At 49.2% G+C, this 18,980-nt stretch overlaps 1 protein-coding gene across 3 annotated transcripts in view; it reads right to left on the reverse strand.

Annotated features, from left to right (window-relative positions):
- ASAP2 (ArfGAP with SH3 domain, ankyrin repeat and PH domain 2) overlaps positions 1–18,980 on the reverse strand; it is a 154,808-nt gene that overhangs the window by 62,517 nt on the left and 73,311 nt on the right. For all 3 annotated transcript variants that reach the window (XM_070451860.1, XM_070451854.1, XM_020912045.2), the window contains exons 4-6: positions 8,152–8,226; positions 6,275–6,324; positions 2,512–2,641 (exon numbers count right to left, since the gene is read on the reverse strand). In XM_070451860.1, the coding sequence (XP_070307961.1) occupies positions 2,512–2,641; positions 6,275–6,324; positions 8,152–8,226 (255 nt within the window). The remainder of the gene's footprint in view (positions 1–2,511; positions 2,642–6,274; positions 6,325–8,151; positions 8,227–18,980) is intronic.

Genomic DNA, 18,980 nt, shown 5'->3' on the forward strand with positions numbered 1-18,980 from the left:
CAGCACAGACTGGGGACCCGCCCAACAGACAACTTGTATGTGTGACTTAGCGGTGTTGGGTAGATAGCGCCTTTCCAATAAAATAACCCATCTGACAGTCCTCACAGTCCATTCGCCCAGACAAGGACAAGCCCATGCACACCGGTTGCACGCTACAGAAAGCACACCCTCACCGTGAGGAAACGCCAGTAACACCCAGGCCGAGTCTCTCGTCCCTAAACGTACTTGAATAAGCAGTCCTGCAGAGTTCAGGTTGACAGCTTTCCTCCTCACTAGCCAAAGAGAGAGCACAACCTGAACTCACACACATGCCCCTCCAAATCCACTCTCCGTGAAACACTGCTACTTCATTTTATCCCACTTCAATAAAAGCAACGCCCTGTGTCTGCATGACATGCAGCGGTTTTGCTTCCTTGTCCCTGTCTCCTGTCGTCCGGGCTGATTTCTCCAACACTGTGCGAAACAGGCTAGGCAGGTGTTAGTCTAAGTGATGCCTGCTGGGATAAAACAGCATGTGGATGAAAACATCCACTCTCCTATCTACAGGAACACTCTGAGTTTAGTTACACCTTTCTAAATATTCACGTCATGAAAAACAAAGCAGCAAAGGAGAAAGAGAGGAACAAAAAAGACCTAAGACATTAAAAAAAAAAGTAAAAGAACAGACTTTTTTGATGTTACTATCACAACCACATAGACAGTAACATCAAATGTGAATGATTAAAGAATCCCATCAAAAGGCAGAGATTGTCAGACTGGATAAAGAAAACAGGACCCAAATATAGGTTGCCCACAGGAAACACACTTCAGAGCCAAATATATGTGTAAGTTGAAAGTAAAAGACTGGAAAAAGAAACCCCATGCAAACAGAAACCAAAAGAGAGTTGGTATGGCTGTACTAATATCAGACAAACGTCTCTCGTCCCAGGGACTGATTCTCCTCCGAAGACCACTTAGTGTGCCCTGGGAATAGAAACTCATTTAAATACACTCCTAAGATATACATATGGAAAGGCTAGGTGCTTGCTGTAATTAACAAACATCCTAAAATCACAGAGTGCCTTTTGATGAGCTTTGCTGTGGATGGCTTACAGGGAATGGATTGCTGGCTGAACCGAGTCTCAGTGCCTATCACAAACATCACGCCTGCATGGGCACACTCAAAATGTACGTCTGCACTGCAGTGGGGGAACACAAATGCCACCAAACACGGACACTCCACTGCCACTGCCTGGAGGCATGAGCCCTCTGGCGAAGGGGGAACTGCTTCCATGAGCTGTTTCGACCAACAGACTCCCAAGCAAGGCATGAAAAAAAGGCTGGAAGCAAAGGCTTGCATGGGTGGTCTTGGGGACTTTCCATCCCTGCTGCTGCCGCCAAGTCACTTCAGTCATGTCCAACTCTGTGCGACCCCATAGACAGCAGTCCACCAGACTCCTCCGTCTGTGGGATTCTCCAGGCAAGAGTACTGGAGTGGGTTGCCATTTCCTTCTCCAATGCATGAAAGCGAAAAATGAAAGTGAAGTCGCTAAGTCGTGTCCAACTCTGCTCAACCCCATGGACTGTAGCCTACCAGGCTCCTCCGTCTGTGGGATTTTCCAGACAAGAGTACTGGAGTGGGTTGCCATGTCCTTCTCCATTCCATCCCTGAACCTCCAGCAAAGAAAAGTTCTGAGTGTCGGTCCTGCCGTTTTCGCCTCCCAGAGGCGAGGACTCAGGCTGCAGGTGGAATGGGACAGAGGACTTCAGGCCTTGGGAGCATCCCTACCCCGAGCAGGTGGAGCCCAGGGTGGGGGGGGGGTGGGCACTTGCAGAGGCAGGGGCTTCTGGAAACAGACCCTCACGCTCACAGAGGGGACCACGGCTGCGGGGGGGAGGGGGGTCTCACCACCCTGGTACCTCCTTAAAAGCATCTAAGGGTGTATTCTGGCTTCCTTGATGGCTCAGATGGTAAAGCATCTGCCTGCAATGCGGGAGACCCAGGTTCAATCCCCTGGTCGGGAAGACCCCCTGGAGAAGGAAACAGCAACCACTCCAGTACTCTTGTCTGGAAAATTTCATGGACGGAGGAGCCTGGTAGGCTACAGTCCTTGGGGTCATAAACAGTTGGACATGACTGAACGACTTCACTTTAAGAGGGTATTCTAGCTGACTTAAAGCAGAGAAGAGGTGTTTCCAGGAGGATCTGTGTGAGGCAGAAAGAACCTTCTTTCAAGTCCTGTTGTTTAGTCGATAAGTCATGTCCGACTCTTTTGCGACCCCATGGACTATAGCCCACCAGGGTCCTCTGTCCACAGGATTTCCCAGGCAAGGATACTGGAATGGGTTGCCATTTCCTCCTCCATCTTTCAAATGAGTCTTTCCCTACCTTTAATAAAGGTTGATGTCAGATTAATCTAATCCCACACTCCAGGAGCCTAAGGCTCCCTGAGGGGCAGAAAGTGGACAATAGCACCTCCGTGCTGGCCTGAGGCCTCTGGTGGGCCCTGCCCGCCCACCTCGCACGCCCACCTCGCACATCTGCAGCTGGAAGTAGCGCCGCTCCTTCTCCATCTCCTCCGCAATCTCAGCCCCGCTGATCTCCGTGCGGATCATCCCATGGAGTTTGGCATGTTCCTTCTTCTCCTTTTCTATCTTGGTTCTAACAGGTGGAAAAGTGAGAATCAGTCAAGACACCTCCAGACTGGGGAGCCCCCTCTGCAATCCTGACACCCACCCTGGACACAAATGCTCCCCAAGATGCCTTGGCACAGGACGGACTTGAACTCACTGGGAAGAAAAGATGCGATTTGTCCCCAAAAATATCCATCTTGGCCCTTTCTGTTGAGTACTGAACTCAGAAAATGCTCCCAAAGCAACTCCACTGGGACAGTGCTCAAGGTCACAGAGGACTTCTCTGGAGGCTCAGATGGTAAAGAATCTGCCTGCCATGCAGGAGACCTGGGTTCAACCCCTGGGTCAGGAAGATGCCCTGGAGAAGGAAATTGGCAACCCACTCCAGTATTTCTGTCTGGAGAATTCCATGGAGAAAGGAGCCTGGGGGGGCTATAGTCCATGGGGTTGCGAAGAGTTGGATACAACTGAGCTCTAACACTTTCACAGTCACAGAAGGAAACAGATGGCCTTTCCCGTTTTTAAGCTTCATTCCCCTCTGTCTGTATCTCCTGGCTTGACTGTGCTCCTGAGTCCAGTGTGCGGGACAGGGTACCAGCTGACCCCTCCCTGGAGCATGTCCTGAGACGGAGAACCAGGGTAGCTACAAGTCACATCAGTTAGGAAGGGCTTGAACTACTAATTAGACTTTTATTCGGGAGAAAAGGAAACTAAACAAAAGCCACAGAGAGCCCTCAGAAGCGTCAAGGCTACCACCAAGAGAAGGGCAGAGACTTCGCACAGCACCCCAAGGCGGACACCAACACTAACAAGCAACACTCCGCAGAGTGCTCAACATGAAATGGGTTCCTCTGGGTCCAGAGTCCCCGTCGCTTGGGGACTTCTAAGTCCCCAAGAAGAGGCAAGAAACAGAGCCCCTAATTCTTGTTTTTTATCTGAAGCACAGTACTAGGTGCACAGTAGACAGTCACTGACTTGAGGGTGAGTCGAAGGTGACCACTTGGTAGAGATGTTGCTGCAGTGATTCACGCCCCAGGAGGGAGTGTGGCTGGAGGCCCCTGAGGTCACGGGAGAATTACGCAGCCCCAAGGCGCCCCTGACGCCACCGCTACTACAAAGGGTCTGAGATCCAGTCCAGACGTCCGTCACTCTCAAAATGGTCAGGTATGGAACTGCAGGCCAGGAATTTTAAAGACGTCTTAAAGCTGTTTGTTACACACCACAGGGCCTCTCAGGATAATCTAATCTCACATGTAAGTGGGTAGAGTGAATTTTAAAATTTATCCCAGGATTGTTGCTGTTATTTTTCAGTTGCTAAGTCTTTACGACCCCATGGACTGCAGCGCACCAGGCTTCCCTGTCCCCCACCATCTCCTGGAGTTTGCTCAAACTCATGATGATGTCAATGAGGTCATCCAATCTTCTTGTCCTCTGTGGTCCCCTTCTCCTCCTGCCCTCAGTCCTTCCCAGCATCAGGGTCTTTTCAATGAGTTGACTCTTTGCATCAGGTGCCAAAGGATTGGAGCGTCAACGTCAGTCCTTCCAATGAATATTCAGGGTTGGTTTCATTTAGGACTGACTGGTTGATCTCCATGCAGTCCAAGGGACTCTCAAGAGCCTTTCCCAGCATCACAATGTCTCTGAGTTTTAAAGGGTGGTGCTCATTTGTCCTCCAGTTCTGGGATTTTTTGAGTCCTCACCATATTTATTCTATTATTTATAGAATTTGATATTCTTCTTTCAAACCTTTCACTTTCAGAACCTGAAGACTCTCCCCAGCAACCCTCCTCAGAGACCCCCCTCACGTCCCAGGTTCAGAAATGCACAGAAGCCTTTTCTCTAAGGCCCGTGAGTCTGGCAGTGACAGCAGCTGAATGGAAACGGGCAAACTCACATCCCGCCCTTGGCTCAATTGTCCCTTGTGACTGACCAGAGCAAATACCGAGGCCCGGTGTCCCGTCTATACAGCAGGAATTCGGATCCCCTTCTTGTTTACTGAACTGAATCGGCACATGGATGCAGGACAATAATGGGCCAAGCATAGTGAGTTTGGAGCCTCTCTGGGTTGAGCCAACCTTCAAAGCATTCTGGTTTAATAATCTGTGCTAATATGTGAATGTGCGCCATTAGAAAAACTCCAGAATCCGGAGTACGGGAACTTTAGATTTCTAGGACAGGATGAGCACCAAAGATTTGGTATTGCTTGGTGTGAGCTTTGTGATCTTCCACCTCTGAACAGATGCCCGGGGCTGGTAAAAACAAACAAACCCAAGTACCTACCTATAGCTACATCTGATTGCCAGGAGAAATACCAACAACCTCAGATACACAGATGATACCACCTTTATGGCTGAAAGTGAAGAGGCACTAAGGAGTCTCTTTATGAGGATGAAAAAGGAGAGTGAAGAAGCTGGCCTGAAGTTCAACATTCAAAAAACCAAGATCAGGGCATCCAGTCCCATCACTTCATGGAATAGAAGGAGAAAGGGTGGAAGCAGTGACAGATTTTATTTTCTTGGACTCCAAAATCACTGCTGACAGTGACTGCAAGTCATGATATTACAAGACATTTGTTCCTTGGAAGGAAAACTATGACAAACCTAGATGGCGTATTAAAAAGCAGAGACATCACTTTGCTGACAAAGGTCCGTACAGTCAAAGCTATGTTTTCTCTGGTGGTCATGTACGGATGTGAGACTTGTACCATGAGGAAGGCTGAGCACTGAAGAATCGATGCTTTCAAACTGCAGGGCTGGAAAAAACTCTTGAGAATCGCTTGGACTGCAAGGAGATCAAACCAGTCAATCCTAAAGGAAATGAACCCTGAATATTCACTGGAAGGACTGATGCTGAAGCTCCAACACTTTGGCCACCTGTTTGGAAAAGACTGACTCATTGGAAAAGACCCTGATGTTGGGAAGGATTAACTTGGGCAAACGGAAGACAGAGCAGCAGAGGATGACATGACTAGATGGCATCACCAACTCATGGATGTGAATTTGAGCAAATTCCAGGAGATACTGAAGGACTGGGGAGCCTGGCGTGCTGCAGTCCATGGGGTCACCAAGAGTCGGACCTGACTTTGCGAGTGATCAACAACAGCGACATCTGAAAAGGTTTTCTTCTGAACACTTCCCACTTTCCCAGATGATTTCATATAAAAGTTTCTATTTCCACTGAGAAAACTCTTATTACCCAATGCACAGCCATTACAAAGCAAACATGAGGCATTAAAACATATTTTCTACTTCTCAGGTATTTAAAATAACCGAAACCATTATCTCCACAATCGCTCACCCAGTTCTAGCTAGCTCGATCCTCTCCACTCCAGGAATCAAGAAACTGTGATCAGAAATGTTACAACAGCTGCCTAAAGTCAACCAGCAGCAGTCAATTAACATTCCTGAAAACAACAATCAGGCAGTCACAGGACAGAAGAGGACGGACAAGAAAACGCCTGACTGAAGAGGTTAACATCAGGAAGGCAGACACCCGGTACGGAAGAAAACATCTAGAATCACAGCAGAACAGGGCAACAGAGTTCTGGGTGAATTCTTTCCTGGATTAAGGTTCATTCAGACAATACCTTTAAGCAATAAAAGCGCGATCTTAAATTAAAGCCTCGTTACCCACACTTATTTTTTAAAACAAAAACACTCACATTTTTGTTTCATAGTCCTTCCAAGCTTTATCAAAAGGCTTCTTCAAATCCTGTAAACAGAGAGGCATAAGTTAAACTGGACTAATCATGAACTTCTGGGCAAGATAAACTTAATTCTCTCAAGACTAGCCCTGAAAGGAGTATTAATTTCTGTGATAAATGACATACGTGATCTCATGAAAAATAAAGAGCCTAAGCTCTAAGTATAGGCTTTTTAATTAGACTAGTGGTGGCATTTCTTTTCTAAGAAATTTTTATTATGGAATATACAAAATGCACACAGAAAGAAGTGGAGAGAATTGTATAATGTGCCAATCAGCTAGTTACAATGAGTTATCAACTCACAGCATGTCTTGTTTCACCTAGACCCTGCCCTCTGCCCCAGAATTATTCTGAAATTAAACCCAGAAAGACATAACATTTAATCTTCAAGTATTTATCCCTCTGAAATAAAAGGACTCTGTTTTTTTTCTTTTATTATTAATACAGGAATCTCAACACACGTACCCCTGATGTGGGCCCCAAAACAAGAATATAAAAGCCATTTACTGTTTCCTGTGACCTGATGGTTTAGGCGCTCAGTCATGTTAGACTCTTGTGACCCCACGGACTGTGTAGCCCGCCCAGCTCCTCTGTCCATGGGATTCTCCAGGCAAGAATACTGGAGTGGGTCGCCATTTCCTTCTCCAGCGGGATCTTCCCAACCCAGGAATTGAACCTGGGTCTCCTGCATTGCAGGCGGATTCTCTACAATGTGAACTAGGAGAGAATTGCACGATTCTGTCTAGAACTCAGAACCTCACATTCTCTGATGAAACCTGGCTTAAAAATGTACTGAGCCACCAGAAATTCCATCAAGTTGTTCCCACCTATGTATGCTCCCTTTAACAGGGCTCTTTTGGAAGAGAAAACCCTTCTGTTGCGGGGATTTCTAATTCTTTCTGGCTCTTCTCCAGCCTTCCGACAAAGCCCAAGCTCCACAGCCTGGCACCTAAAGCCTCCAGGGAGGGGGCCAGCCCACCCCATCAGCCTCACCTCCACTCGCCCCGGGGCAGGACTTGCCCTGTGTGCCCCGCCCTCCCATTTTCCTGCCTACCTCCCCTGACATGTTCTCTGGGGCCCCAGGGGACAATGAGTAACGTTCCTCAGCGTCTTCACTCCTAACGGCTCACCCAGCCAGACTCCCTGCCCGGACAGCTCTCCCTGCACAGCTTGCCTCTGCAGAGACCCCAGGGTGGCCTTGCAGAGGCCGCTGAGGATCAGAGAACTCGGCCTCCTAAGGACTGGGGCATGGTCGTCTCCCTTTTGTATCACACACCTGTCTGTGTCAGAGACAGGCACGAGTGACTTTCTGCTCAGCACCTGGCCCCACACTGCACTTGGGCCATACACACATGTGCTCGGGACACAGTTTACGGCTCGAGGGTTTGTGGGAGGCTGGTGAGGCCTCAAGGATGGGCGCCTTTTGCAGGATACAAGAATGAAGGTGGCTCAGGCCTTGCTGGTGCTGATCTCCCAGTGGGGAGACCACGTCCCTGCAAGGGGCCTGTACAGGGGTCAATCAGGGCTAGACCAGCTGGAAAACCAGAATGCACACAGGCTTCCCTGCTCCGCTGGCCGAGCCCATAGTCATTCATAGTTTCCTGTTTCTTTCCCTCCCACATCTCAAGCACCAGCGGGACAAGTGGGAAAGCCACGGGTCACCACTGTTAGGGCTGAATAGTGGTGCCAAGGTGGCCAGTCAAGGGAACCCGAGGTGCCATGGAGCTGTCCCGCCATTTCAGGAAGACCTGAGGGGTATCTGCCTGGATGGGCCAGCCAGACTGCAACGCCGTCCTCAAACCACCGCCCCCCGGACAGGACTCCGCAGGTCATACCCCTTTCACTCCTTTCAGGTCCCCCTTCAGCAAACTGTCCAGAGGGAAGGAGATTATGTTGTTCATGTTCTGAATCTAAAAGACAAAAAAAAAAAAAAAAAACAACAGAGAAATATTCTTATTCCATTTCCTTTTTAATCTAAAGCAAGGACAGTAAGGAGGTTAAAAGAACACGTGGTGATAAACTTTCCCTAAAACCCCATCATTCTTAACAGTCTCCGTAACGATGTCATCTTATGAATGAAAACCTAACAGTGAAAAGTCTACATCTGTTTATATTTCACAAAATATTAACCTATTACTGGGCTATGAAATCTGTGGAAAGATAACCATCACAATGAAGGAAAAAAAAAAAATCAATGACAGAAGCACTTGAAAGATCCAAGAACGGGAGACCACCAACACTTCCTCCTCTCACAGCTCCATCCATGCCCTGGGGCTGTGGCTCTGGTCAGTTCTGGGGGTCCACAGCACCCCCAGTCTCTACAGCACGGCCACCAACAAAGGAAACTAAAAGAGAATGTGTGTGAGAGAGACGGAACAAGTACTGAGGGGGTGGGGACGGCTGGAGAAAGCAGGTAAGTGAGAAAAGGAGGGACAAGCGGTCTTGAGGTCGCCTGCTCTTCCCCCTGAAGCAAGAAGGCAAGAGATGGTGGCTTAGCAAGTTGTCACCATGGATTAAATCGAGGGGAACCAAAGCATTCTGACACACTCGGGGCCTGTCCCTGCCGGCCACTCAGCTGTGAGCCAACTGGAAGACACCAAGCTTCAGTGAGCAAGAAAGCTCAAGGCGCAGAGTCCCTGGGTTCTCAACCCGATGAGAATCCCTCCCCAGGGAGAAGAAAGCTGAGGCTCTCGGTGCTCACCTCCCCTGCACACGCCCCCCAAGTCAGCACAGCTGCCATGAGGCCCGCTGCAGCGGGTGCCTGTGTCACTTCAGAGACCTGCACCGAAATTACGGGATCGTCAATGGAGAGAGACAGGAGGAGCTTTGTGTAAGACCCTTCCTTCTCACAACCCGACTAAGGAAAATTTCATGTTTGGTAGAACTACCTTGGGCTGGAAGGCCAACCACCATCACAACTTTTACAGCATCGTGGGATCTGATTTCCATGCACTATTCAGCATATGAACTTTCAAAATGGAGGAAGAAATTTACCTGAAAACTACTACTAGCAAGGTGCGTAACCATGCCTGCACCAGCCACCTCCCCAGCCAGATAAATGGTCAAGTCACAACGGTTGTCTCCGAAATGCCTTCTGGGGTAACTTCTGTCTGAGGTTCCCACAGCTCGATTGGGCATGCACCAGCAGGGGCACAACACCCTCAGCTATGACTTGCCAGGATTGGCCTGGGCAGTTAGGATTTAAATACTGAAAATCTGAGTCTAAGGTGAGGCCGTGCAGGTGACTCACCCCCAACACGAGAGCGCCTGGGTTTCCGCTGAGCCGTGGGGGGGAGCCGTGTCCCCACACGTGTCCCACGTCCCCGCCCGCCAGCTTGGCACTCAGCCTGCCTCCTGGGGCTCCGGCCTCTTCACCCGCTACCCATCCACACGCTCCTTCTGCCTTCTCACCTCCCTGCCCCTTTTCTGGACTGAAACATCATCTCCTCTGCCCGCCCCAACCCCTTCCTCGCGGTTGTCCGGTTTCTCCGATGTGTTCCTGATAAAAACCAAACCTACTTCTGCATCTCGACCCTCATAGTCCAACCTCATCTGCCACATTTCATCCCCGTGTCCAGCTGAACAGACGTCTTTGTAGTTTCCTGCTCCCCAGAGTCTAAGTTCACGGATGATGTACTCCATCCTGAGCTCACAGTCTTCCCCTTGCCCCTGATGCCCAAAACCTGCCCATCCACGAGGATGACTCCACCATTTTCATTAACATCCCAACTGCTCAGCAGGAAGCAATGCCCACCCTGACACGGATTCTCCAATATATTCTTTGAAAAAAAAAAAATTATTATCTTTGGCTATGTCAGGATTTAGTTGTGGCACTCCGGCTTAGTTGCCCTGTGGCATGTGGGATCTTAGTTTCCAGACCAGGGATTGAACCAGTGTCCCCTGCATTGGAAGGCAGATTCTTAACCACTGGACCAGCGAGGAAATACCCAGTATTTTCTTTCTAAAAAATTTCTTAAAGGACTTAACAGGTTCCACCCTACATTCGTCTTATCAAGCTCACACACGCCACAAATCCTAAGGGGAAGCTTCAAGCTTTTCTGTTCTCCATAGCACTCATCTACTTCTGCTTCACTGACTCCGCTAAAGCCTTTGACTCTAGCGTAGGAAAAACAAATTGTGGAAAATTCTTGAAGAGATGGGAATACCAAACCACCTTACCTGCCTCCTGAGAAACCTGTATGCAGGTCAAGGACACAGAAAAATGGACTGGTTCAAAATTAGGAAAGGAGTATGTCAAGGCTGTATATTGTAACCCTGCTTATTTAACTTATGTGCGGAGTACATCAAGCAAAATGACTGGCTGGTTGAAACACAAGTTGGAGTCAAGACTGCCGGGAGAAATATCAATAACCTCAGATATGCAGATGACACTACCCTTAAAGCAGAAAGCAAAGAGAAACTAAAGAGCCTCTTGATAAAAGTGAAAGAGGTGTTTGAAAAAGCTGGCTTAAAACCCAACATTCAAAAAACTAAGATCCTGGCATCCAGTCTCATCACTTCATGGCAAATAGATGGGTAAATAATGAAAACAGTGAGAGACTTAATTTTCTTGGGCTCCAAAATCACTGCAGATGGTGACTGCAGCCATGAAATTAAAAGATGCTTGTTCTTTGGAAGAAAAGCTATGACAAACCTAGACAGCATATTAAAAAGCAGAGTCATCACTTTGCCAACAAAGGTCCATCAAGTCAAAGCTAGGGTTTTATCAGTAGTCATGTATGGATGTGACAGCTGGACCATAAAGAAGGCTGAACACTGAAAAATTGATGCTTTTGAACTGTGGTGTTGGAGAAGAGTCTTGAGAGTCCCTTGGACTTCAAGGAGATCCAACCAGTCAATCCTAAAGGAAATCAACCCTGAATATTCATTGGAAGGACTGATACTGAAGCTGAAGCTCCTATACTTTGGCCAGCTGATGTGAAGAGCCAACTGACTCATTGGAAAAGACCCTGATGCTGGGAAAGACTGAAGGCAGGAGGGGACGACAGAGGATAAGATGGTTGGATGACATCACTGCCTCAATGGACATGAGTTTGAGCAAGCTCTGGGAGAGGAAGGACACGGAAGCATAGCGTGCTGCAGTCCATGGGGTGACAAAGAGTCAGACATAACTGAGTGACTGAACTGAACAACAGTAAGAGGCAGAATCTAGACATACATTAATAGCTTTAAACATCATATTATGAATGTGGGAATTCGTTAACTCATTCACCATGTATTTATTGAGCACCTATTCTACAGACAGTAGAAAGTTGGCTACAGATGAACAAATCAATGCTTGCCATTTCAGAGGAAGAATAAATATGCTGTTGGTGTTCAGTCGTTAAGCCATGCCCAACTCTTTGTGACCCCATGGACTGCAGCACACCAGGCTTCCCTGTCCATCACCAACTCCCAGAGACTACTCAAACTGACGTCCATCAAGTCAGTGATGCCATCCACCATCTCATCCTCTGCTGCTCTCTTCTCCTCCTGTCTTCAACCTTTCCCAGCATCAGGGTCTTTTCCAAGAGTCAAATCAGGTGGCCAAAGGATTGGAGTTTCAGCTTCAGCATCAGTCCTTCCAATGAACATTCAGGGTTGATTTCCTTTAGGGTTGACTGGTTTGATCTCCTTGCAGTCCAAGGGACACTCAAGAGTCTTCATAAATATGTAGACACCAAGAGTTAAACGAAAAGTGTAAGACACACAACATGCAACATGTTGGGCTCTGTACAGATACCAGTGGTTCTGAGCAGTCAGATGGGCTGACTTGGGCTTGGGAAGAACGTGACTGTTCCAATTCCTAAGCCTCGACTCTGCCCCTTCGTCCACTGGACTGCAGAGTCCTGGCTGGAGTCCAACAGGTTGGTTCAGTCCTGAGTGCTGCCTAGACAAGGCCAGTGTAAGACCAGGGGCAGCAGGAATGGCCTGGGGACGGGGTGTCAGAGCCGCTCAGGGCAGGAGGCTGAGCTAAAGACACTGGAACAAATAGATACACGGTGGGTTGGGGGAAAAAAAATAGGTGCTTGCTGATTAAAACTTGTGTTTCCAGGAAGAACTCTGATGTGTTTCTACGACAGGTGCATTACATGTGAGTGCATGCATGAATGAGTGAGAAAAACAAGGTTCTGCACAGCAAGGAAGAAGAATAGCACCCAGAATTTGTTTACACGTCTATTTTAAGACTGTTATCAGGAATTCCCTGGCAGTCCAGTGGTTAGGACTCCACACTCTCACTGCAGAGAGCCTGGGTTCAACCCCTGGTCAGGGAACTAAAAATCTCACAAGCTGTGTGGTGAGGCCAAAAAAAAGACTTTATTATTATTTATTGTTATTTTTTTAATTGAAATAAGAAGTCAGGTAGTGAGGACAGGTATTAGGAGAGAAGAGGTAAACCAGGGTTCAGCACTCAAGAGGTAAACCAGGGTTCAGCACTCAAGAGTTAAATATTAGAGTAAAAACCTAAGGAACGTGCAAACATGGGGCCAGCTTTCATGCTGGACACTGGGGACAAGGTGGGCGTGACAGGTAACAGCCATCACAGCCGTGATGACAGTGATGAAGGAGGCACGCGGGGCACTCAGGGGGCAACGGGAGATGGAGCAGGTGAGAGGGCTTGGGAGACAAAGACGCATTAGACAGAAGCTCAGTCCTCATGACTCACCGTTTAGTAAGGAAGATGAAGCATGTAGGTGCCACACGGAAACCCTACGAGCCATAAATAGAACACCATGGAATTGCTCAGAAGAGAGAATCGCCTTCAGTTTGAACACCAGGGAAATCTTTTGCTGATGGGGGGTCACGTGGGATGGACCTTTAAAGACGGGGAGGACTCTGCGCTGTGGGATAGGGTGGAAAGCATCCCGGCACAGGACCGAGGAGAAGGGGAAGCACCTCGGCCAGGTGGGCGGAGGGGGCAGCGGAGGGTAAGAGCTAGAAAGAGAGCCTGGAGAGGATGCCACCAAGGGGGTTCCGGCCCTCCTTCCAGCCACTCTCTTTCTGGGGTTACTCAAATGATCTAAAATAAGAAGCTATCACTTCTCTAATCAGAACATAATTAGTGAAATTATTACAAAAGAGACGGAAAGTAGATCAGTGGTTGCCCAGGGCTGGGGGTGGAAATGGGGATTAACTATGAGGGGACAGGAAGGAACTTACTGGGGGCGGGAGGGGAGGAAATGTCCCCAGATTGATTCGAGGTGGCGGCTGCACACTTGGTAAAGCTACTAGAAATCTCTGACTTGCAGAAATGGAATGGGTGAATTTTATGATATACAATACAGCTCATAAAGCTGCTTTTCCTTTTTTAAAGAAGAAATTGTTATGAACAGTGGGTTTACTAGTAAAGCACCCCACCTGCACTCCAGGCTCCAGCTTCTGCCTGCCCTTTGTGCCTACCTGCTCTCATACGCACCCTGAACAACACACAGTGACTCAGGGTGAGCGTCCAGGAAATGACTGGTCCTCGTCTCCGCCTGAGCCCTGAACCATGTGCGGAGGCCAGGTGTCCCACCCAGGCCCGGCACAGGAAGGACCAGCTCCGGGCCCCCCTCGGACAGCCTGTACCAGAGCTGTCCCACAGTCTCGGGTCCACAGCTGAACAAACCATCCCCATTCTGGCCACGAGAGGTGAAAACCACAGCCAAGGGCTCTCACCGCACAAGCCTCGTGCTCAGGGGCTCCAGCCTCAACTTACCAGCAATGAAACCGTTACGATCTACGGGAAGAATTAAAATCACCCCTGGGAGTCCCAACACAAATATTTTCCCTAGCACTGGGCAAGCACTGGGCTTTCTCTTCTCTTCTGACTTACTTTTAACAAGTATAAGTAAAATGGCTTTTCTGAAACTACCAAGCTTGATCTGAGTAAAAATTATAACTCTTAATCGCTGCTAGTAAGTACGGATCTAACACCAAGAGCACACAGGCAATCTTTAACAGTCCTCCCCTTAGAGAGGAGGACTTCCCTTTCCCTGGGTTCACTTGGATATGTCTTGACAAGAGGAGCTGATAAGTGATCAAACGTCCATAATCTCAGTAGGAGAAGAATGAGTCAGTCCTGGACAGACAGGCAGACGGGCTATCAGAGACCAAGGGCGGCCTCGGTAATGTCACAGCTGATCAGCAGAGACAGAGAAGGAGGTGGTGGCGGGCAGGGGAATACAGCCAGACAGCAGCCATCTTTCCACATGGCTTCTTCCTAATTATTATGTTTCGGTTTCAAAATTCCTCGACCCTAGCTTTGCCACTTTAATACTCTAAAATCTGCTCCCCACCAATACTTCCCCTGACACAGGGGCAAGGTCTCAGCTGCTTCTTCAGCTCATTAGTGGTCACCAGCAGCTGCTGAGCCAGGCAAAGCTCCGTCTCTGGTCCCAGCCTGACCCCCGGGACCCTCCGTGTGTCCTCCTTCCTGACTCAGGCAGTGACCACACCTGTGCTGCCCTAGGGATCCGTCCAGAAGCCTGATGCTAGAAAGGATTCTCACATCACAGTGCACTGTTCTCAGGAGCAGCAAAGAGAAGAGCCTTGGACTACAAGGAGATCCAACCAGTCCATCCTAAAGGAGATTAGTCCTGAGTGTTCACTGGAAGGATTGATGCTGAAGCTCAATCTCCAATACTTCGGCCACCTGATGTGAAGAACTGACTCATTGGAAAAGAACCTGATGCTGGGCAAGACTGAGGGCAGAAGGAGAAGGGGACGACAGAGGATGAGATGGTTGGATGGCATCATCGACTCTATGGCCATCAGCCTGAGCAAGCTCCAGGAGATGGTGAATGACAGGGAAGTCCGGCGTGCTGCAGTTCATGGGGTTGTAAAGAGTCCAACACAACTTGGCATCTAAACAACAAACAACGAGAAGACTCAGCACAGAAAAGCTGCTGGGCAGAATCTTCTTGGCTTTTGAGTCTAGAAAAGAATAGGTCTTTCAAGGGCTCTCCTCAAAAACCCTCACTCTTCGGGGACAATCAGTGTTTTCTTAAAAGGCCATATATAAAACATGGCTAAAGAGCCTTACCTGAAATGCAGCTGTGTCATATAAGCTTATTTTAATATGCCTAATCTATGAGAAACCAGAGACCGAAATGATGACACTGAGATCAACAGGGGTTTTTTTCCTTTTTAACTTGAGCAAACGCTGCTCAATCACAGAGTTCAGTTCAGTTGCTCAGCCGTGTCCACCTCTTTGTGACCCCCATGGACTGCACCACGCCAAGCCTCCCTGTCTATCACCAACTCCCAGAGTTTACTCAAATTCATGTCCATTTAGTCAGTGATGCCATCCAACCATCTCATCCTCTGTCATCCCCTTCTCCTCCCGCCTTCCATCTTTCTCAGCTTCAGGGTCTTTTCCAATGGGTCAGTTCTTCGCATCAGGTAGCCAAAGGATTGGAGCTTCAGCTTCAATATCAGTCCTTCCAATGGATATTCAGGACTGATTTCCTTTAGGATGGACTGGTTGGATCTCCTCCCAGTCAAGGAACTCTCAAAAATCCTCTCCAACACCACAGTTCAAAAGCATCAATTCTTTGGTGCTCACCTTTCTTTTTAGTCCAACTCTCACATCCATACATGACTACTGGAAATCACAGAATTAAGGACGTAAAGTCAACACTTCAAAGAAGGGCAAACACCTGTTCACACGTGCACAGGCCCCAGCAGCACCTCTGTGTGGGAGGACAGAGAGCTGCAAAGACCTCAAACCTCACTGCTTCAAACAAGGACATTCCTAGTAGAGGCTTCAGCACGAGCCAAGGGCATGCACCAAGGAAACAGGCTGCACCTGCCTGGAGCTGCGAAGTGTTCTCCAGGAGCTGGAGCCTGAGACCTGGGCTGGGGCAGGGAGGGAGAGAGAGAGAGAGAGAGAGAGAGAGAGTGTGCACATGTGCGTGCATCTGCGTGTGCTGCAGGGAGTGTTACAGTAGTAGGAACGGCTTTACACCTGTGCAGTCCAGTACGACAGACACTAGCTACACAGGCCCATCCAAACTGAAGTGGCTTAAAACTAAATCAAGTTAGAAACTGAGTTCCTCAGCTGCACTAGCATGTTTCAGGTGCATAACAGCCACGGGTGGTGAGAGGCTTCTGATACTGGATACAGCAGATACAGACCATATCCACTGACACATGGTTGTGGTGGACAGCAGTGCTTTACATGAGTAACCTCAAGAAAATGTTAAGTAGTTCTGAGGTGTAACTGATGTCTTAGTACAATAATCTGCCCACATCAGAGTGGGTGTTATGATGCATACATGCACCCAGAAAACCACTGCCCAAATCCAGATAGTGAGTGCACCCATCACCCCCGGGGCCTTTCTGCAATCCCCACCTCCCAGCTGTTCATTCCTCCATCTCCAGGCAACAGCGGGTCTGCTTCTGTCTTCACAGAGTAACCTGCATTTTCCAGGGCTTCACATATGTGAAATCCTACACGGTGCACTGCTTTCTGCCGACTTCTTTCATCCTTGCTTTGACAGCCATCAGTGTTGTTGCATCAGTGGCTCCCTCCCATTCCTGTTGAACAGTTTTCCATCACCTGGCTTATCCACACACCTGCTGACAGGTTTCTGAGTTCTTTCCAGTCTGGGAGCTGCTACAGATCTTACAAAGGGCATCCTTCCCTGGTAGCTCAGACGGTAAAGAATCTGCCTGTGATACAGGACATCTGGGTTCCATCCCTGGGTTGGAAGATCCCCCAGAGAAAGGAATGGCGACCCACTCCAGTATTCTTGCCTGGAGAATTCCATGGACAGAGGAGCCTGGTGGGCTACAGTCCATGGGGTCGCAAAGAGTCAGACATGACTGAGTGACTAGGCACGCACGCCTGAATCTTACAGATAAGGCTACTCGAGAGATGGGACTCTTGAAAAGTGATCAGGAAGCGTTTTTAGAAGGTGACAAGCAGCAGAGTCTGAAGGAAGCGGTCACTAGGCATAGAGAAACACTGGTGGGAGCGCGTTCCCAGCAGAGGGAATTCCTCACACCGAGGCCCGAGGCAGGCGCATGCCTGGCAGGATCATAGCAGTTTTATATTCTTTCCAAAGGCTGCTTATCCGAGAGAACGAACATCCAGACAGAAAACTTCTTGGAGAAGCAGCAGGCAAAGTGGCCTGAGTGCCACAGCACAGGGCCACTTACTCACTTGCGAGGCTTACATCTGCTGAGAGGTCAGTGTTAGCCCCATTGTACAGAAGGGGAAACAGTGGGAGGGTCAGGTCACACACTGCCCCAAACCCCACAGCTAAGCAGCAGCTGAGCTGAGAACGAGGCCAGCGCTCTGCTGGTCACTTCCCTGCCGGAGGCAACTGACCTTAAGAGTGGTCAGGGCTGCTCACTCCTGACCCACGGCGGGAGCGGGGCTGGTAGGAGCCAAACACCTGCTTCCCCTGGAGGTGCCCACCCTCCACAACGTGCCATCTACATCGGGGTTCCCTATTTCCAGTCCACAGAGCAGTTCCTCAGAGACACGCAGGAAAACCTGACAAAGAATAACCATCTAGGCCACTTTCATTTTTGGTGATTTCTCCCCAGGGACTGGTGAAAACATTGCCCAAGGCCTACCACGCATGCACACACGTGCACACACCATGCAGTATCTTGCGCACTCGCTCACACGGGGCCCTCATGAACACACGCGCACAGGCCTGGTTCTTGGCAGCAGAGTCACTCTGATGGTTTGTTTAATTAAAAAGGGAGACGGGGAGCCCACGCAGTTCTTGAGTGTTTAACGCAAACTGAAAGATCAAAACCAGGCAGCTGCCAAAAACACTGGCAACTTTCACACAAGAAAGAGGGGAGACAGCTGACCTGGTTTCTGCCTTTAGCACTGCGTCTCTGGCAGTCACTCCGCTTTGATCTTTCAGGTTCTAAGTGCACAGAAAACAGCGACCCTCTTCCACTGGGGAGCAGAGGACGAAACAACACACCACAGCCCACCTACAGCTGTGTGGTCAACTCAGAGGCGTGGGGGCCGGCACAGAAGAGCCCAGGACTCATCAATCCATAGCGTCTTCTAAAGCCCATGTGACGTTAAAATTGCTGAGTTAAGCCATCACCGAAAACGAAAGCACCGTTTCCAATGCATCAGCTCTGAGAACTTGAGGGTGGACACCTGCAGCCGAGTGAACACTCTGGCACCCTGGCCTCAAGTCTCCCCGGGGGAAGATGGGAAGCTGTCCACTGGGCTGTCCTTAGCATAGCTGGTTCCGACACCATGCTCAGTGTTGCCAGGACTGATTAGAAATGCAAATGGAGGGTGAACTCTGGGAGACGGCGCCCAGCAGAGAGTGTTCTAGCAGCTGTTCAGGTGCTGTCACTGGGTGAAGCTGAGAACCACGATTCAGTAGGTGTATGTGGGGCCTGTGTCTTTTAACTAGTTCCAGGTGGTGCTGCTGCTGGTCCACGGACCATACTTTGAGAACCTCAGCTCTCAGGTGATGCTTCTCAGACATGAATGGGCTGATTCATGTCCTGGGAAAACAGAGTTTGGCAGGCCTAGGGGACAAGGGCCTGGGGGTGGGGGGTGGGGGTCCTGCGTTTCTAAGTAGCTCCAGGTGACGCCACTTGAGTGCAAGGCTAGGGCTCTCTGAGGGCAAGACGAGGACTCTGGGGATGGCAAATGAAACAAACGATGTCCAAGAGCTTTGTAAACCAGAAT

Source organism: Odocoileus virginianus, chromosome 2, assembly GCF_023699985.2.
Source record: "Odocoileus virginianus isolate 20LAN1187 ecotype Illinois chromosome 2, Ovbor_1.2, whole genome shotgun sequence".
NCBI lineage: Eukaryota > Metazoa > Chordata > Mammalia > Artiodactyla > Cervidae > Odocoileus > Odocoileus virginianus.